Source organism: Micropterus salmoides, unplaced genomic scaffold (assembly GCF_014851395.1).
Source record: "Micropterus salmoides isolate LMB-PRFRI ecotype aquatic unplaced genomic scaffold, ASM1485139v1 Ms_hic_scaffold_6, whole genome shotgun sequence".
In the NCBI taxonomy this organism is placed as follows: Eukaryota; Metazoa; Chordata; class Actinopteri; order Centrarchiformes; family Centrarchidae; genus Micropterus; species Micropterus salmoides.
Window position 1 is genome coordinate 9,035,812 of NW_024044348.1, and position 22,058 is coordinate 9,057,869.

The window sequence follows — 22,058 nt, forward strand, 5'->3', positions numbered from 1 at the left end:
ATGCTGCAGACCCCTGCACCGCGGCTATAAAAGCATAAGCTTCATTAAAGGGAAGCTATGGCTTCTTTCAGGACTTTCAGCACTAACTTGACTCTTCCTTCCACGAAAACTGGCTAGACAATGATTCCTTTGACAACATCCAGAGTCATGTTTTTCTTTTTTTCTCAATTCTTTTGCCAATAGTTAATCCTGTTTTTCAGCAAATATGTGAATGCCAATGCCCAATATAAAGCAGACAAACAGTTATAATTGTCATGGCTCTTTATGACCCAATTAGGTTCAGTAGTCAGACAGAGCTGCATATGATTACCTGACATTACCTGAAATGTTACTCGTTATCAGTCAGCAGGGACACTGTATTTAAGAAAACTGCATGCCCTGGGTTATTATTTAGGCAGTATAAAGACAAAAATCATTGTTTAGCTACACTAAGATCTAAATTGTTTTAGTAACAATCCAACAAGCCACAATATATCAGATAGTTAGATAGAAAGTTACATGTGGACCAGATCTAGATCTGAGCCTTTTTACCATAGGTACCAAGTTTTAGAGATAGGGTCTGAGTCAGAAGTTCCAAGAAGCATTGCTAACACAGCTCACTGACAAACCTACAAGATGAAAGGGTTAACTAATCACAATCACATTATCATCATGGCAGATCCTTTTATGTTCCTCAAAGACCCTGGGAGCAAAAACATAAAGCAAGAGTTCAGAGAAGCTGCATTATTCATGACAACAACACAAATGATCAAGAGTTTGCCCAGTTATCATGGAAGGTGTAAATCTTAAAATCTCCATTATGTTGAGGACTACTCATCTCTCTTAACCTTAAAAGTTGAGCTTGGAGGTTTGTTTTTGACCCTGACAAAACAATCTCACTACAAGGTCCATTTAGTAGCTGTTCTGTGCTTTTGTTACCCTTTTGGTAAGGCTGCATTTATTAATGCTGTTTCAAAGGTTAATAATAACACTATTGGTGTGAGATGCAAAAACTGTGCTCAGAATAATGACAGCCAACTCCAGAGGCCAGGCTCACAGTTCAGTACCTGTTGGCCTGGTGACCCCCACTGCGTGGCTGTACATAAAAGCTAAAGGGTAACACTGCTTCGTGAGGTCACCGCCTGAAGTAAAGACACAGATTGGTACAATGTCAGAGTAGAGCAGGTTCAAACATCCACTGAACATGGAAAATAACCTGAGGAAAAAACATGCATGGTTCAGGAGGTTGAGGTGTACCAACTGAATTTCATTCAGCTCACATCCACACAGTGTACACTCAAAATGAACAGTTCTTTCCGATAGAGCCTTTGATAATAATAGGGGATTTGGACGCGTGTGCTCTGGGGAACAGTCTTATTGATCTGGAGCACTGTTATTTGACTTTTGTGCAGGAAATGAATTGTCCATATAACAAAAGTTTTGAAACAAGCGTATTTAAAATGTAATCATATAAAGGTACAATCACAACAATCCTGCATTGTAATCCTGTAATCATAATAATTTAAACAGAATTGAAATGGTAATAAATATGTGTGTGTAGGAGGGGGGGCAGTCTTTGGCAGTGATCTCAATTAGCATCCTAGTGGGCCTGAGGGAAGAAGCTCTTCCTGAGCCTCTGAGTGCTGGTCTGGTGTATCCGGTACCTTCTTCCCAAGCAGAAGCGAGAAAGACTCTAATGTGGGTGGTTGGGTAACTGCTGAGGCAAATGTCTCTTAATATCTCTGCTAAATGAGTTGTTTCGGAGAAGGCTGACATGAGAGTGAAAATATTAGGCTACCTAAATTACTGTTGCTCAAGCTTGTTCACCTTGCATCCAATTTTACTGGCAAAACAATGTAATTTATAATACAATACCGTTATAGTAGTTAATTTAACACTAACATACTATTTATTTGAACAACAGGTCATTTGTGTATAGTTTAAACAAGCAAGATACAAATTAATTAGTGAGCTTTAGCCACTGATTTGACACAGATGGTGCAAACAGGGCAGCAGGAATACAGGGCTAAGACCAAAACGCAGACAGCTGAGGCAGATCTTGTGCAGTTTAATGATTTAATCACACAAAAAGACAGCGGTGTAAATTTGTGGGGCGGTCAGGTCATGGGTAAAGGAGGGAAAGTCTGAGGCCATCTGGTGGACAGCTTGAGGATGGCAGGTGTAGGCAGTTGGGGCTAGAGACAGGAACAGACCGAAAGAATAATGCAGAGGGCTGGGGATGAGAGTGCATGGCTGTCGGATGGGACTGAGAGGACTGAGAGGCAAACCATTATGAAATTTTCCTCTCAGTTAGCATGCCCACACTATCTCTTACAACTTGGACGTTACACTACATGTTCAGACACATGGAACATGTGTGGGCAAATCTGATGTTTTCAACTTTTATCAATTTCATAGCATCTAATATTTAGACCATGCTGTTGTTTGTAAGTGACTGTGTCCATTTTCAAGGTTCAAGCATCATTAACCTATCTGCAGTGGTTGCTGTGGTAACAGCATGAGTGTGCACAGTATGCTAATAAATAAAACCAAAACAGAAAGCTGCAGGCTAGATGAGGAATACAGATGCATCCTCCTGCACTTGAGGCCATAGCATTTAGTCGCAGTGATTACCTCCTCGGTGACATCAGGCAGAATCAGTGGGGAAGGAGGACGTTTATAAGCAGCCATGTTTCATGCTGCAGTCACAGCCATTGCATATTGCTCTGGATTATGTGTCAAAGTGGTATAAAGAACATTATGAGCTCAGAGGCCAAACTGAGACCCACTTCTACTAGGATGTGAATTGGTTTTCAATCATCTATGAGTGGGATTTGATCCTGATTTACAAAAATTGATATCTCCATGTGTGTATCCAAGCCTCAATTGAAAGCAGTCTGGCTAAGATTTGGTCTGCCATTCTGGACGTACTGTAGTTTTGGAGATTTTCACGGCTGTCTCACAGCCTGTGATTTACACACAGCCCTTGATGCAATATGGTGTATGAAACATTTCTGTTTGTGTCCAAGTGATTCTATGGTTCGTATCAATCCTCCCAACACGCAGACAGACTGATTCACTGTGGTTAAATGAATCATCTCTCAGTTAAAACCAATTCTTATTCCATTCTTCTCTTTGGAACTGTGTGTCTGTGTGTGTGTGTGTGTGTGTTGTAGATCTGACTCATCTCTCCATTGTCATCTAATACATTGTGAAAAATGCCCATCTGTCCAACGCTTTGGATTCATCTAGTTGTTTGTAAAGATGGTTGAGTGTTGTTCCTAAACACTCATATTCAGCCTATGTTTTATACTAATGAGTATGAGTGCAGATGGTTCATATTGTGTGTGTAGTGTGTATAAATGTGGTGGAATTCATTTGAATCACTTCTCTGTCCACTTCATTCTGTAAGCACACAGAGCTTCAGTAAAATTAATTTGTATGTCATTATTGCTGCATATTCCAAACCTATTGAAATCAACTGTCCAAGATTGGAGATTGTTTATATAATACTATGTGTTTTTTAGCATTTTTACCCACTATTCTCCCAATTTGGAGCAAGCACTGCGGTCTTAGCTACTTCTAACTCCCACTCAGTGCAGGACAGTGTGGAAAAAGTGGTATCTTAGCAGTTTTATTAAGTTCAGAACTGCTCATAGTGTCTCTTTCTTTGCTTCTTTCTCTCAGTGTCAATCCAGAGAATCTGAAGGGATTTCATAATTAATGATTTTTATTTTTCATCCTACTTTGCATTTAGCACTGTTAAATACACATAATTTAACAATATATTAAAATAAGGGTATACATTTACATTAATGTTTAAAAAATTAGCTGTTGACCCCAGGCCCCTTCCTCCCACTCTCTTTGCAATGGTCTAAGTATCCTGTTGCCTTCAAATACCCACGTGAAGTGCACAGAGCAGAATATACACAGCAACATAGTATAGTTTGCCTAGAGCTCTACTATCTGACAATCTGACTAACTGAAATTTGCTATGTGTCAATTTAATTGTTGTAAATTGATTCACAATTACCATTGTGTATATATGGGATGTTGTGCTTGTGTGTTTTCCCTCCCTGCCCTAAGCAGGACCTTGCCCCGCCCCCAATGCTGCAAGCAACAACGTGAGGAGCGTGGCTGATTCCACTCTCCTAATCAGTGGAGAGTATAAGGGCTGGTGAAGGACGCTGCTGTGGGTGAGAGTATGGTGGTCTACAGCGAAAGAGACAGTGTTACCAAGTGTTTGGATTCTGCGGCGAGCATGTGGCAGTTGGCAGAGACAATAACTGGTGTGACACCAAAATGTTTGACCTATCAGATTCTGTGACTCAAATGGGAAGTTAAGCGCCAGAGGCTTTGTTGACAATGTGAAGCAGTTGCAGTTTGGTTGGGTTTAGGCACCAAAAGTGCTTGGTTGGGTTTAGGCACCAAAAGTATTTGGTTGGGTTTAGGCACCAAAAGTATTTGGTTGGGTTTAGGCACCAAAAGTGCTTGGTTGGGTTTAGGCACCAAAAGTACTTGGTTGGGTTTAGGCACCAAAAGTACTTGGTTATGGTTAGGAAAACATCGTCGTTTGGGTGTAGTCACAGAATCTGATAGGTCACAGATTTTGGTGATACACCGGCAGTGGCAACAGTGGCCTGCGGTTAAGTGTAGTAATTTACTTTTGCATTTGTTTAACCAATACCTTCGTTCCCTTTTAAAAGGACCATTGTTGCTCGCTTCCCTTTTGGGAGGTGTTTTCTGTTTACTGAGCATTAAGAGACACTTTTTGTTATATTGTAAATAAATACCCTTTTCTTTGCAAACGTACTCCTGTTTCCGCATTTTCTTCTGCCCTGGAGAAATTATACTAACCTCCTCTCCCTGGGCTTCCATCTGAGATTCGTAACAAAGTGCAAAATCAATTAAATGTGATTTTTGACTCAGCATTGGGTTATACTGCAGGTACCACCTTAAGGCGCTTATTACTTAAGGGGATATTGTACCTTGATGGTGTATACTGCCAAACAAAGGTTCAACTCATATTACCACAAACCAATTGACACACAGAATACCTGGTGCACTCAGAGCTCCTGAGGGTCGGGATCCCTGGGACAGTTGTCCACTTTCTGTGGTTGGTAATGCTGCCTGAAAGAATCGAGTTGATTCACAGATTATATTTGTAGTGAACAACGTTGTGGATTTGTGCATTTTATATTGAATAAATTTGGAGCTACTCTAAATTCCTTTCTCCTCCCCAGAGAAGAAGGGGAAGGGGTCAAAGTTGCTTTCTCTAAGTGCTAGCCGACCATAAATCTGGCACCTTTTTGATTCCGAAGCTGATAACGCGGGGCCTGACTGTTAAACTGACAAAGGGACACGAACCAGCCATTGGCATTTCCCTGAACAGCCTATCAAAACTGCCCCCCACACACACACGTTTCCGTGACTGACTTTGCTCTATGTTTTATTACCATCAAAGGGATACTCCTTGTCTCACCTAAGTGTGACATAATCCAGGACAGCCGAACTTTCAGTGCAAAGACTGCAGTCTCCAAAGACTCAAAGCATTTAATTAAGTTTAATTAAATCTATAGTTACCTGATTACGTTTGCCTCTATTTGAGTAGTTATGTTAACTGTTGTTGCTATCTGTTGTTGATATTGGTGCTGAAAAGAAAGTTACTTGTGCAGTGTTTTTATTTTCAGCAAGACACTCCTTCATCTAATGTAATCCAAGCTTTCCTCATGTAACCTGATCTCCCCCAAGTGGACGAAATAAGTATTACATGCCCTCGTCAGAAATGCCGTTAAATGTATAAATATCCTGACCAATAATGTGACAATTGTTTCCTGTTACCAAATGCCTAGAACAGTACAACCGTTTGACCGTTGAGGTTCAATTGTGGAAAATATTTGATTATAAGACATGCAAATATATTTCTTTTAAACATTAAGTTTAGAAAGGCAGTCCCTTGGGAAACCTGAGACGCCCCCTGGGGAACCACGCCCCAGGCGACACGCGACCTTGCTTCGGGCTCTTCTCTTCGCTGTTGGCTGTCTTCCACTCTGCTCTGCTCGCTGGACGCTTCGGCACGCGTGTGGTGTGCCTCGCCAGGCAACGCCCTCAGAGTAGACCAGCTTGTGTTTCGCCTGAAGCTACACACCTGAAGTGCCACGACATCGATCTGCCCTTCAGTTTGTTTTATTTTCTTTATTTCTTTTCTATTTCTTTCTTTTTTTCGTTTGTTAAAGTTATTAGTCCGTTAAGTTACACTGGACTAATTCAGGAACAAGCAAGTTCCATTTTAAGCCTTTTTCGTCGAGCCAACTTCACCGAGGTCAGACCAAGCCACGTGGTCTCGCCAGCTACAACGAAGGAAACCTGAAAACAGCCGAATTGCCAGACGGAGGAGGCGTTTTCAATCAGACACGGAGAACCCCAGAGAATCCCTATGAAAAAGCCAGGATCGGGCAGCTAGTGTGGGACCCGTGCAACAGGCCAAAAGCAGGCTGTCGACCCTGTCCCCTCTTAACTCCTAAAATCATAGCATTAGTTTACTTTCATTCTATGCCGTATGAGTCAAATGCTTCCCACAATCGAACCTCCAGGCTCATTGTTCAGCAAATGTTTATGTTCCCTGTATCCAACCATCTTCTTATCACATTAGTTAGAGAATAAATTCACTGTAATATAATCAAGAGCTGTGTGTGCCTATGATTGCCTATTTCTACGTCCCTGCCGAGAGAATTGACCCTTTAGATATGAGACTGACTGACTGATTTAAGATAATGGAGCGATTATGAACAAACTGATCAGTAGTAATAATTGTATAATTATTAAAACTACCTAGAGGTCCGGAGACTCTAGGATTGTAACAACTCCGGTGGTGCCCTGAAACGAGGAATCTGGTTTGATTTTATGAATATCAATTCTCATAAATTTATTAAATTGCATAACTAAATTTTTTCATTAGTTTCCCAACCTCATAGGGCTGAGGGAATCCCATTTTGACATGGAGGAATCACTGAAATCAAACACAGAACGCTTCTTCTGCAAAACTTTAACCATATACTACACTATAAACCTGCTGTGGTCCTGTCAGCAGTTTGTGCAGAGTGAAATTATTATCTTGAGCGCACCTCCAGATTTTTCCTCTCAGTCCACTCATTAACTAACATTTGAAACTCATTGTGGCTGAGGATATGCTCTTGGGCAAGGTGCTGTCCTTCATACTCTCTTAAACAATGGCAATGTACTGGGAGAGTACAGGAATTCAAAAATATCTTTCAGATGTTGAGTTGTACCCTATATAGCACCAGTGCCTTGAAGACTTTGCTTATCATTTCACAAATAATGTCAGCATAAAGTAAACAAAAGTTTCTATTCTAATGGGCTTTTAGTGCGTTGTTTCTTTAACTTTGAAGGGAAGTCGTTACATAACATCCTGTTAAATGGTAAGACATGTCAAATAAGACAATCACTTAGCTTTCATGAAATCTTTCAGTGAAGCTACAGTGAAGAGCTTTCAGATGTGTCTGTTGTTTTTGGAGACATAATTCAATCGTTGTTATTAACTGCCTTCAACATTGACTTAAAAACAACCCTCTTAGTGACTTTTGCAAAGTTAGACCCTTGCCAATCCCGCTGGTATGCATCAAACCGCAATCAGCAAATTTGGCTCTTGAGACTCACTGGTAAATGTTTTCATCAGGACTGCATCATAAAATTGAGTTGTGCAAAATTAACTGGCTGCTGTGTATGTTTATTTTTCAAAATTTCCTGTGGTATGAATGAAGCAGTGCATTATTTATGCTTCCCAAGTTCAAATACCACATAGTCCCTGAAGTCATTATCTACTGAATGAGACATGTACCAAATGACGCCACTCCTGCATATGCAAGGCATTATCATTTAATGATTGTAGTTCTCCTTGTGTTATAGGCTGTGGTTTTGAGATGGAAAGAGGTCACATATCAGGTCTTCTCTATGCTTGAAGTTGTCTGTTGTCTTGTCTGTATCATTATTGTTATATTTTTAATAGCCTTTACAGTATATATTCATTCTGCATTCAATCTTGTCTTCTTTCATCTTGGAAACAAATGTGTCTATTTGTGTTACTACATTTCTGAGTAATATTTGCTCTAAGAATTCCAGTGCACATATTTTTCAGTGGATTCCCTTCACATTAACAAGAATCATTAGAGAAACTGAGGATATTATGCAACAAATGAACTATATTAAAATTAAGACATCAATTTAGCTACTGGGGATTTATATCAAAGCTGCTACCAACTTAACTTCAAAAGTTCCTTCATACAAAGTCTCAGTAAAGGTCCCTTCACTCATTGGTCTTTTATAGCAGTAATTGTGTAGTTAAATTGTTGAAGTCACCATTGGACAGAATACGTCAGAATTTCTCTGATCATTCAAAGGAAGATGAGTGACGCAGGACTTCAACTGCAGCCAAGCTTCAAAGTCTCTGTTAATTGAGTAGATTTGTCTTTGTAAAATGCAGTTGTCTTATTAAATTTATAGTCCAGTATGCTGAGCAGTACTGGAGCTATCAACAAGCTTCCGGTTTCCATTCACTTTGCTCCCCAGTTAATTTTGGTGTGATATATTTTCTCTCTCAAATACATCATCAGAAAAACAACCCTGTGTCACTCGCAGATAAAACTGCTGCTCTGCAAAAGTGTGAATGGAGATGAAAATGCAAATGAAATTAATTATTTTGTAATAATTGTAAGTAATGTAACTGCAGATAAGGTATAAATGATGTGTTATGGCTGGTAATTGCTTTAAATTGGTTTTGTTTCTGGACTTGTAATATGAGTAAGTTGTGGTGTAATATAATATAAAATACAAAAAATAAAGCATATCATTCTAAAAAGCCTTGATGGTTGAGATAAAGATTTCATGGCTGTCAAAGCACAGCATCATTTATCACAAGCTGTAGATACACCCTGCTGTCAAATTCATGTCAAAGCAATTTCTGCCTCAAGTTTTGAAGTAATTTTAGCATCATATTGTGATACTGAAACTGCCCTAGAGTGAAGGATGCAGACTCATGCTGTAATGTGTACATACAGTAATACCTAATGTGCCCATGGAGGTCCATGTCAAGCTTGTTTTAAAGGACTAGTTCATTGCTTTTGGAAATACGCTTCTTTGTTTTCTGGCAAAGAGTTAGATCAATACCATTCTGATATTTTTCCATTTAATATATTGCTACTGTCAACAGCCTGTTGCCAGCCTAGCACAAAGACTGGAAACAGAAGGAAACAGCTAGCCTGGCTCTGCCCAGCATTAACAAAATCCATCTACCAGAATCTTTGAAGCTCGTTTATATCTTGTTTGATTAACTCACACAATAAAAACAAGTAGTGGTGGGAATGGTGGGGGTGGTGATGGTGCAATGGATAAGATACATGCCTTTGGTGTGAGAGACCTGGGTTCAACTCCCCACTGTGACTCATGCACCCTCTGACATAAATAGCAATTGTAAGTCACTTTGAATAAAAGCATCAGCCAAATGGATAAATGTAAGTATAAAAACAACATTTTGCTGTTTATACAAAAGGTTACATCTCAGAGCTTTTCTTGGTTGTGACTGATCCTGGGGACGCTGCTGCCTGACAACCACTCAGAGCCAAGAAATACTTCTGTACATAAACCCCTGTAAAATGGTGAATTGTTGTTTTTAAATTTAGGTTTTTGTACGGATTAAACAAATAGATTTTGTTGCCATTTTACAGAGCCACTCTAGCTGATTCCATGTTTCCAGACTTTGTGTTAAGCCAAGCTAACTGGCTACCCTACTGACGTGAGATTGGGATCAATATTCTCATCTAATGCTTCACCAGAATGCAAACAAGCATATTTCCCTAAATGTCAAACTTTTGCTTGAATGCTAAGCTAGCTACTGTAGGCAGCTGTTGATCTCTTGATCTCATTAAGAACAAAATGTGCAATTGTGTGTTCAGAATGAAGTCATTGCTCCTGTAGAGCATATAAATGAAGTCCAGTGACTGTGTTTCATTGCAGTTTTATGCTGGTGAATCATTTTTGGCATCAGAGGATTAGCAAATAAATGTTATTGGTTAGGTATGGCGAGTGCAACAAACAGAAACCTTGATTTAATTTCTTTTGGTCTCCACAGAAATAATGAGAAAACACCCACTGTCCTAAATTCAGTTCTTTTCTGGCTTAAAGACAAGTTCACATGAGGTTCACTGTGGTGGAGTATTCCCTGTTTGTCAATGATCAATCAAGCCACACATGTGCACGGACACAGTGCCAGTACAAGTACGTGCTTTGCTGTCTTTTAGTCATAACGGTCTCTATTTTACACAGTGAGTCAAAGGATATGAGCTAGCCTGAAAAGCAACAGCTGGAGCCTGCCAGTGGCCATAGGGAAGATCATGATTTGAAACAGACAAGGACTTGGAAACTTTCAGGCAAAAGCACTCAATAGCACTCAGACTGCCATGTTTTTTAAGATTTCAAATAAAAATCCAAATATCGGACATCAAAAAAATGCAACATAAAACACTCTTTTCAACTTTTGATTCATAAAATGCCTCAGAAGTTACAACTTAAAGAAAGGGTTGGACTAAGAGTTAAAAGTGCAAAGCTATGGTCAGAATTTTTGTTTAAAACAACAAGAAAATGAACTAACATCAGCAGAGTGTGAAGAAGTAAAAGGTTCTGACGCTATGTCAAAAACCTCTGTGTATTGTGTTACAGAGATATCTAATGAAGTGAGCCAGCTAGCCCGTCCTGTGTTGTAATACCATCTGTGCCTCGAAGAGCAATAGAAAGTCACTGTAGCATCCAGTTTGCCCTCAGTCCAACATGAGAGAACCAAGAAGTAGAGCTTCCCCAAGTGACTGTCAATCACTTGATGGTACAGCATTGATGAAGCCCCTGGTTACTGTCACAGAAACATAAAGATGGCTGAAGGTCCCACAAAACTACGCTTTCCACCGCTGGAGGCAGCTCTTGGCGAGTAAAGAGATGCGATGTGTTGCTGAACTCACAATGTCTCTGTTAGACTAGTAAGTAACATTGAATGTTGGCTACTTAGTAAAACATATCTTTAGTGCAACAAATCACAACACAAACCATTCAAAAAACAAATCGCGCCAATATACAGTTTTGATGTGGCAGTTTTCTTGCCACTATGGTCTTGCTAAAACTGATCTAAGCAAGCTATAATTGTAGGCTGTCGCCACGTGTGAAGCTTATAAGTTAGCAGTGTTATTTTGACCATTTTGGTCATATTTTGCTTTTCTTGCCCTGCCGTTAGTTGAAGTTAGAGTTAGTTTTTTTTTTTTCATTTATTGTTGTGTATGTCATCATTTATTGACCCATTAGTAGACCGACTGAAAAAATATTGATCGATTCACCATATTGTAACCACTTGGCATTTTGTTGTGAGATGAGGCAAGATTTGAATTGTGGAAAGCATACTATACGTTTTTGAGGAAACTGCAAGGTTTATTACACGTGTCTAACTGTAAATAAATCATGTAAGTAAGTAAGTCATGCAATTCTTGCACAAGGTGAAATTCTGCCCCCTATGTGTTTGGAGCCTGTGACCAGTAATAACACATTGTATTGTATAAGCATTATATTAAGCAAGGAGAACTGTCAGGGTTAGCAATCACAAACCATGTTAATTAATGAAAGGAAGAAAAAGATACCTTTATTGTCACATACATGTTGTGAAATTCATTCTCTGCATTTAATCCATCCCTCAAGGGAGCAGTGGGCAGCCACTGTGCAGCACCCAGGGACCAGCTCCAGATGTATAAATCAGTGTCTAGTCTGGAGTACCTAACATGCTTTTTGATGGTGGGGGAAACCGGAGCACACCCACACAGACAACATGCAAACTCCACACAGACGGGACGACCAGGATTTGAACCCATGACCTTCTTGCTGTGAGGCCACAGTGCCATCCACTGGACCACCATGCATCATACAGTTAAAGTTAATTTTGCAATAAACATCCCCAGAGTGGAAATGTCTTATAACCATTGCTGAGGAAGAGATAAAAAATGGATCCACATTAGCACATCAGGACCGAACTTCACATGAGGCTAATACACAGTAGAACCACAGTCAAAAGAACACATTACATATCTTACACAATTTTCCAGAGTGAAACTGAATTACCAGCCATTCTGAATGTATTTTGTAATGACACAGACATTGAGTGTGCAGACAAATGGATTTCTTCTTGGGCCATTATCTCAAGCTGAAATGAAATAACTTCATTAGAGTAGAGGGGCATACTGGGAGCCTGGGTTGCTGGACCAGGAGAAGATAGACACAAGGAATGGAAAGAAATTGGATATGGAGTATGGATGGAATAAATTTGGCAGAAGTAAACACAATACAAACAGCAGTTACCATTGCAAAATATATTAGAATTGCAAGAATCTTAAACATGAGATACATGAAATAAACATGTATGCTAACACTATGGAAACTAAGATATAATACCTTTAATAATACCTTCTTCTGATTCCCAAAATTCACACTGTACAACATCACACAAAATGTTCCAAATATTCAATAAACAAATATGACAATAAAAAACATTAAGGAATCAGAAATACAAATAAAAAAATTTTAAAAGGCAGATGTGTAATGAATTAATATTGACAAAAGGATAAATGTGCAATACATGTATATACAGTAGGTAATTATATTATAAAGTAGGCATAATTATATATATGTATATTTATCAAAAATTACATGGAAAGGTTAAATGCAAAGAAAAAAATGAATGTAAGTCATGTTTGCTACTAAAGAAAATCTTCAACTGTGTCCTATTGTTTACATTGACTCAACGTACTGAGGTAGATTTGTTCTTCTATAATTCAACATGTTAAATGTTACAAGACTGAGTCATACTAGTGGCACAGCAATGCTTTGAGCTAAATGTTAAATTCAGCATGCTAACTATTCTTATTGTTAGCAGGTTTAATGTTTGCCATGTTCACTATCTTAGTTAAGCTAATATTTATCAGCATTAAACACAAAGTACAGCTGAGGCTGATGGGAAGATCATTAGTTCTGCAGGCATTTTGTCATATTTGAAAATATTGAAGAAATCTAAATATAGGCCTAATGACGGCCCTAGAAGAAAATCACTAAAGGTAATCACTAAAGTTAGTAGGATTCAACCTATGGGGACCATATGTGCATAGCCATGGTTAAAACAGCTCTTTTGTTGCAGTGCATGTACTCTGCCAGAGTGTTTTTCTAGTTTGCTGAGCAGGAACATGGCTTAAAAGACTATATGTGCTCTGCAGTATATCATGTTGTGGACATCGCTGCCTGTCTGAGATGTCCACCCACATTTGCATAGCTGGATTGTGGCTGGAGACCTGGAAAAATCAAAAACCACAATCATCACTATGCTAACACATCTGTTCATATGGGAATAAAGTATATGATTTGTTCTGCATACTATAGTTACATAAGCCTGGCATGGCTGGAAAGGGTCCAGAGATGCCGTTAGTTACACTCACATAAAAGACTGTACTACAGGATGACCATCATGTATTACAGATGTTAAGAAGAGAGAATCTCAGACTTACGCTCTAGCTCTGTCTCACCAGAGCAGAGAGACAGTTTTATACAGAAAAAATATATAGGAAAGTCGACTTTACAGATACAAAAGACATTTGGCTTTCCATATACATAGTTTGAGGCTCCTCAGACAAGGCCATGCATCTTCAGCATTGGCTGTCTTCCTGCTGTACTATCTAAATCCTCCTCGGCCCACAATATGTCAGGAAATACAATACATTTGCTGACTAGGAGAAACAACTGATAATGAAAAAGGATAAGAATGAATATTGGAATTTCACTATGTGTTACATTTTACAGCATATGGGTTGCTGCACAAACAGACTCTTAAAAATCCACATGATGTATGATGTCACTGGCACCATCCTGTAGTCACTTGGTATGCTGGGTCATCATTTCTTTGGCTTGGAGCAGCAAAGCACACTGCCAGAGGGTTTTGTGAGAGTGTTACAAAGTATGGTGTCTGGATATAATTTGAAGCCAACTGTGACATAAGGGCTCAAATAAGCAATGTTGTAAGAAGTGCAGCCAAATACATTTTATAGGAGATTGTCAGTTGTAAGTGTACAGTGAAATTCAGGCCAGCACTGTTGGCACTGCAATAAATTTCACCTTCATGAAGTTGATAATGCCCAAGTTTAGATGACACAATGTCAGAAAGGTACTGTATATTTGGAGGCCACAGTTCTACCTGATCTTCACCAGCCAGCTCACCTGTCCCTCATAATCAACCACTTATTATATAAATAAAGCTTCATGCCTTTGTGCTGCAGTCATCTTTTTCTGTTGCCTGCTTGTAAGTTTTGATCTCTGCCTCTTTTATCCGTCTGCCTGCTCCCATTTGGACTTGTTTGCTTTTTGACCCACAGTATCTTCCAGAACTGTAACAACAGCTGGATCCATTAATGATCATGCTGTCTTAAATATATGAATCCAGTAACAAGTTTTCCAATAATATAATACAAGTCATTGCAAGAAGTCAAGTCTCAAGCTGGTCCCAAACATTTAAAGTAAACTGTTCTGCAATCACAGGAAGCCCTCTTTGAGCCTGATTGCTCAAACTCAGTTTGGGAAGCAGAGGTTTGCCAAACAATCTAATACCAGTTTGGTCAATTTAGCTTAAAGTTGGAGGCACTTTATCACAAATTAGGGTGTTAAATGTTGGTATGAGAAAGAAAATCTCTGGATTGTGTTTTGTGTTTCAGCTTTAGTGCAAAAAGAGGGAGGTCACCAAGAACTCCTCGCTGGGCTTTTTTGTTGTTGTTGACTGTCCTATGTGAGTAGGAGGAGTAATTCTTGTCTTCAAAATGATTTAATGTAAATGTTGTGTGCCACAAAATACTTCAGATCAAAACAGAGTGACACACCCTGAACCCATAACATGACTTCATTTTCCATTTTCTTTTTTTTTGTTCTGACACCACATTGAAATTCCCTCTGCAGAATAATGTCACAGGGCAGCCAATGTTATGCTTCTCTAGGCTGCCACTCTGGTCCCTGACAGTATATTCCCTTTTTAGTGGAGTTAGCGCTGAAGGTTTCTAATAAAAGTGGAGTTACACACATGCCAATACATTTTATTATGGTTGGAGTAGAACATACAATTTGTAATTGTAAACTTTGAGTGACAAACATCAAATCTGTTCTTTCATTTTCTGTGTTATTATTGAGGTGAGATATAGACATGATGAGCAGAGAGGCATTTCTCCATAAATCATAAATCTGACCGATGCACATTGCAGACCCTGCTTTATGTAAGGCTTATTTAACATAGTCAATCATTCCATTTTTGAATTATAATAGGATATTTTATCTTATAAATAATTGGAGATATAAACCAACTTTTTACAATGAGTTTCCCACTTAAAACTTGTTCTGCTCACACTTCATTTATGCAGGTCACAACCCCGAATAAGCACTCATGCAGTGGAAAAGTGAGAGCTGGACCCCTCAGAGGAAGGTAATGGTGTAACGTCTGCTGTTTCCACTGGAAAGATATGCACACAATGAGTGGAACTGTGGGTTTAGCAAATTAGATCACTCTTAACATGTTCATTCTTGAGATATTAGATCACATTTAAAAACAACTATTCTTCCCTTGGGGCATTGCATTTGGGACTGTGTTGGCTTAAGCTTACTGAAAAAAACGCTGTCATGTGATTTGAATGGCATTTCTTGGATCAACATTTTAAAAAGTGTCTTCTAATTTAAACACTGCTGGCATACTGTTTTATTACTGGAACACATTTCACAACATTTCTTTTCTTTCCCAAGTAAGTGCAGTTGTAATCAGCCCAGTATAGTAAAAATCGAGACAAATTATAGGTTTAACAAAGCTTTTCAGCTGTCGCTACTCAAGTAACCATCACATGTATTTTTACTTCCTTTGAACAAAACTGAACTTGTCATTTGATGCCAGCAGGTGACTAAAAAACAGGTGATCATTATGTTAAAGGCAGCTCAGAGAACATACCTCCTGAATTCAACTTGCAGTCTATATGCTACCAACTATACCAGCCAGCCATGTGGTTTACAACATTATGACTTTTACACTGTTAAAGTAAAAGTGTTAAAACACTGACTACTTTGCGTTACCTTGCAATACTTTTGCATTCCCTCGCAATACTTTTGCATTCGCTCGCAATACTTTTGCGTTCCCTCGCAATACTTTTGCATTCCCTCGCAATACTTTTGCATTCCCTCGCAATACTTTTGCGTTCCCTCGCAATACTTTTGCATTCGCTCGCAATATGTTTTGCGTTCCCTCGCAATACTTTTGCATTCGCTCGCAATACTTTTGCGTTCCCTCGCAATACTTTTGCATTCCCTCGCAATACTTTTGCATTCGCTCGCAATACTTTTGCGTTCCCTCGCAATACTTTTGCATTCGCTCGCAATATGTTTTGCGTTCCCTCGCAATACCTTGCCGTAGCAGCATGAACATTTAGCCTATAGGCTAGGGAGTGGACAGTATTGCATAATGTGAGTTGCAAGGTCTTGATCCACATACCGAATAATAACGAAATGCCGTTTCATGCGGTCCAATAGCACATTGGGAATGTGCAAAAGTATTGCGAGGTAACGCAAAGTAGTCCTCAAAAACAAATTCATAGTCCTCAAAAAAATATTCCTCACTGAGCCCTGGGAGCAAACGTAAATTAGAATCCCAGCATTCAAAATGTTATGTAAACACAAAATTATTATCAGCAAAATGTACTTAAAGTATCACAAGTAAAAGTACAGAATGACCCCTATTGGAGGTGTCATTACACATTATAGTATCGGATGATTGTTATTGATGCTTAAACCTGTAAAAGCAGAATTTTAATGATGTAGCAGGTTTGAGGTGGAACTAATTTTACTACTTGATATACTGTTGGGCAGTTTAATCTATAACAGTGTCATATTTTGCAAATCTTATGTATGTATAAATATGTAAAGTAGAAACCATAGCTGACAGATAAATGTAGCGGAGTAAAAAGTACAATAATTGCCACTAAAATGTAGGGGAGTAAAGGTATAAAGTAACTTAAATTGAAATACCTAAGAACTGCACTTAAGTACAGTACTTGGGTAAAGGTACTTAATTAAATTCTACCACTGATTAGAGGCATCAATTTGATGCTAGAATGTGCTATTCCATGAAACTGATCTTCCAACAGGGACAGGAGGAGAAAAGTTCAAATTCTACGTTTGTCATTTTCTTTTTAGCATTTTGTCATTTATCATTTTTAACTGGTAATTCTGAGGATGTTTCTTTTGGCATATTTACATATTGACTACTTTATATTAAGAGTTGTCTCTAATATTTTGCCCACCTCAGTTTTAGGGAGTGAAACTAAAAAACCTTGAGCTACATACTCTTTTCGTTGTGTGCGTTTCCTGGACCATTTCATGTTTACCATCCACGCGGGCTGCCACAGTTTTCGCCATCCTTTTGAGTGTAACATCTGTGGCCACCGCTGTCGGGACTGCTATGAATTTTCACACATCGTCCGCGGGGAGCACATCCTCGACTAAGGATAAATGGTGGACAGCCTCCTTCACCTAGGGCTATTATTGGTATTACATGTTAATGGTCGACTACATTGTACTATTTTTATTATTTTTTCCACCTTATTCTTGGGGAAGCACAACTATTAGAAATTAATTTTATTAATGTAACTCAATCAAATAATGTAATAATCTGATCCAATAAAACAACAAAACAAAAGTCTCATAAATTACAGCTTACAGTTGAATCCACATGTATGTCATCAGGTATTAAAGTTTTATAAAAGGCTATAATTAAAGGACTGTTGGATTAGGTTCAGTTGTGGAAGGAGTAGGTTACTCTGATCTTTTATAAAGAACACAGAAATAACTGTGTTTCAAGCAAAAGTCCTGCATTCAAAATGTTAAGTCAAAGTACAAAAGTATTAGCATCAAAATGTACTTGAATGTAAAAGTAAAAGCACTCATTATTCAGAATAGCCTATTTCAGAGTAATGAATAGGCTATATTATTGGATTAGCCTATAAATAGTAATGCATTCATGTGTAATCACTTCAGTTTTGCAGCTGGCAAAGACTGTGCTGATTTCAACTCGTAATTTATTAGTTGATCATACTGCGTATTAATTTGAAATAAATGTAGTGGAGTAAAAAGTAGACATGTAGTGGAATAAAAGTATAAAGTATCATACAGTGGAAAACTCAAGCAAAGAAGGCTAGTAGGTCCCTCAAAATTGTACATTGCCTACTTTAGTTCTTACATTCCACCACTGGTTTCAGGTTTTATAGGTATTTTGTGGTCCCTTGTGAATTTCTCAATGGTCTAATTAATAACTTTTTTTTTTACCATCTAAGCCAACTTGTCACGGTTGTGTGAATTAACACAAACTTGGTCTTTCCTGGTTTCAGTGGGGCTCAGCTCGGCCCCGCTGGTAGCCTCCTTCAGACTGAATGCAGCCTTTTAAGTGGCGGAGGGGCTGTAATTTGAGAGTAGCAGAGAGGTATTATTAGCCAAAAACCGATGCGCGGCACTTGAGACATCCAGATGTTGCGTTCGAGGCACCAAGCGAAGTCGGGTGTTGGCTACAACTTGTTTCCACGCTGAAATACATTACTGTCCTGTTCACCAACAGAAGGAAGATACATTGAAAAACTGTTTGGACAAAGAGGACATTGAGGGGGCCGTGAATGCTACAACAAAGCCTCAACTAACTGCGCAGTTCGGACGTTTAAACCTGATTGACATGTTTGTGTTTCTACGCCGGGTTGGAGTGAGATAGTCTATTAGGCTTATACTTACGCTGCACTATCGTTTAAAACTCAAAATATTCCGTAGGCCTATTTCGTGAGTGTGTTTGGGACAAGTGGGGAATCATGGCTTTTCTTCACTTGCTCCTGTGTGCCGGGATGATATCACTGCCGACGTCTGGAGGTTTTTTCACCGGACCTTTACATCCGGAGATGTCTAACGGCACTTTTCACCATTATTTCGTGCCGGACGGTGAGTACGAGGACAACGACGACCCGGAGAAATGCCAGATGCTTTTTAAAATGACCGACGAGCGAAAGTGCGGTCTCTCTGAGGACCAGGACGCCGTCATACGGGATGATTTCACCATCATCAAGAGGCAGATTGAGGACTCGGCCAGGGTGCTGGAGGGGATCGGGAAAAGCATCTCGTACGACCTGGACGGAGAGGACAGCTACGGGAAATACTTGCGGAAGGAGACGGCTCAGATAAGCGAGGCGTTTACAAACTCTGAGAAATCCCTGCTGGAGCTGGAGGTGAAATTCAAACAGAGCCAGGAGAGTGAGCTGAAGGAGGAGCACCGGCTCAACGACGACTTTCTGAACATGATAGTGCACACGCGGGACGTCCTGAAGGACACGTTGGACATTTCTCTGGGACTGAAAGACAAACACGAGCTCCTGTCTCTGATCATCCGCAGCCACGGCACGAGACTGAGCAGACTGAAGAACGAATATATGAAGTTTTGAAAGAAAATAGTTCCTACAGGTCTCACAGTAGCCTACTATTTTTATTATTTTTAAAACAATTTAATGGTGTAGTGTGACTGCGAGACAGAGGCAGGGGCGACAAATTTGAGCAATATTATATCAGGGATAATAGGCTACCAAAGCTAAAATTAAGTTAGTAAAACACATTTTCTTTAACTCTAGAGCAATACGCAATGGATACCAACTTCTGGGTCAGATCCCTCCAGTGGGTCAAAAGATAGGCTACTGTATAAACTGAGGTCACATGAGACTTGTCTCTCATCTTTGCTTTTTTTCTTTAAATACTTGACAATTCACCTTTTTGTTGTTGCTGAAAATTAATCAAATAAAACAGACCTGAGCAGTTTGGAAGGAAAATCTGTCTCAGTTGCTCACAACTGCTATAAGACATAAAAGTTTGCTTTGGTAATTTGGTTATTTGCAAATTTACACTATTAAAGTACAATATCAACTATGATGGTCCTGCATTACTACCAGATCTCATGGTCCTCTTTTGTAGAGGGACCATGTTTTTAAATCTTTTAAGACCTTACAGATACATTTAATTTATATTGTGCTCAATGAAATGCTACAAGAAACACAGACTGTTCCATTTACTTCCACTGCATTCATGGCAGAAATCTGTGAGAGGGATATTTTAAAAAGTGGGCATTTAAAACCATAACGATCACCATGGTGAGGCACTACTAGTGAAGTAAGAAAATGTGGTGCTTTGAAATTTGATAAAGTCTGTTGGACTGTATCTGACACCAACAATCATACTTGGACAATATGAATATCCTCTTCACATATGTCATGATACATGGTAGTATTGTGATGCATTTTCTGAAAAAAGCCAATTCAGAAAGGAATGTCTGTTTGGCTGATCCAGCCAATTAAATGCCTAACAAATCAAAGTACTTCATCATATTGATGCAAAAGATGATTTAAAAATCCAATATTGCCATAACATGGTCCTGCTCAGTGATTTACAGTACATCAGAGATATTAAAAAGATAACTACCATAACCGATTTGGCAAAACTCAAGATAATCATATCCTATATATCATCTGACTGTGTAAATTGTCATATTGCCCACTTCTACAGACCACTGTAATAGTCAAGCATTACACACAGTAAAACACACAATTGTGGTTACATGACTATATTTACAAAATAGCAAAATACAAAATAACTTAGATTTTCCAATAAATAATTTATGGCCTGAATTAGAATTATCTGTCCAGCAATACATACACCAAAAATGTCTCTATATGGTTACTTTTGGTTTGTGCATTGAATTTACCTGTACACTGTCACAGGTTTGTGTATGTGTGGGTGTGTGTATGTGTAAACGACGGCTTCAAACTTGAGTCAGCCAATTAAAAAAAGTGAGAAGGGGAGCTGTCAGTTTTTAAAGCATAAGTCGTCAGATGTCATCTCATTCAGTCCTCTGTGAGAGAAAAACAGAGTGAATTTTGGACACCGTGGAAAGCTTACGTGTCAGTGTCCATATTCATTAGTTAATACTATGTCTTTGGTTTCATTTTGACCCCAAAAGTTGAGTTTTGGATAAGATCACAGAGTGGACCTCGTGTAGTAGCCTGGCAGAAAGCTCCTAACATGAGCAACCACTATTGTTGCTCTTCATCAAAGAATGTTTACATATGGAAACCTATCTGTTGTATTTTTTGCTTTATAGGCTAGCAGACATTGCACAATTCTTTACTGTCCCGGTGCTAAAGGTTGTGACATGGTTTAAAATGCAAGGCCTTTACTGTGCTGTTTTGCACAGGCAGCATAATCATGTAAATGTGTATAATTAGAAGTAAGTTAATACTGTGAGTGCCTATATCTTTATTACAGAACACCTTAATATGTATTCATTGTTTAAATAAAGTTTTGAAATAGAGCAGCAAATATCTATTATTGTTTACTTTTAAGGAATGTGGTGAGATGTAAGACTGCAGGCAGCACTCATGGACTTCAGTGTTTGACTTTAATATCAGACATTAATCTGTGTAACAACAGATTTTAACGGATTGTGTTGTGTCTTGTCAAATAAAGAGTTTGTGTTTGAAGTGTAGTCTTGATGGTGGTTTTATGACAAAAATGATCATTTTTAGGTATAATGCAATTTAGGTTTTCATATACACAAAATTTTCCTTTGTATTTTGGTGCATAACACTAAACACAGTAAGAGAAAATAAAAAAGATAAAATGCAAGTGCTGCAAATGTCAACAAAAATAAATAGAATGGATAAACCATTCCTTACATTGCATGGAATCCCCATCGAGCAACATCCAGGAGGTCCCTGGTTTTTGTATTTAGCAGGCCCTATAATGCGACAGTAGCACTAAAATCATTAAGACTGCATACTGTATTGCCATGTGCTTTAAAATTACAGAGCTCCCCTCGATGTTTTCTTTAGAAGGTTTTTAGGTCTGCTGTGAATTATACATACAGGCAGTGCCCTCCTGTGAGTGAAGGAAGAAGC

The 22,058-nt window shown here is 38.8% G+C and overlaps 1 protein-coding gene across 1 annotated transcript; it reads left to right on the top strand.

Annotated features, from left to right (window-relative positions):
• Window positions 1-18,515: 18,515 nt before the first annotated feature.
• Window positions 18,516-21,646, top strand: fibinb (fin bud initiation factor b). The gene has a single exon (XM_038701166.1). It carries the CDS (start codon window positions 18,936-18,938, stop codon window positions 19,557-19,559), a length of 624 nt encoding a protein of 207 aa, XP_038557094.1. The 5' UTR covers window positions 18,516-18,935; the 3' UTR covers window positions 19,560-21,646.
• The last annotated feature ends 412 nt before the right edge of the window (window positions 21,647-22,058 follow it).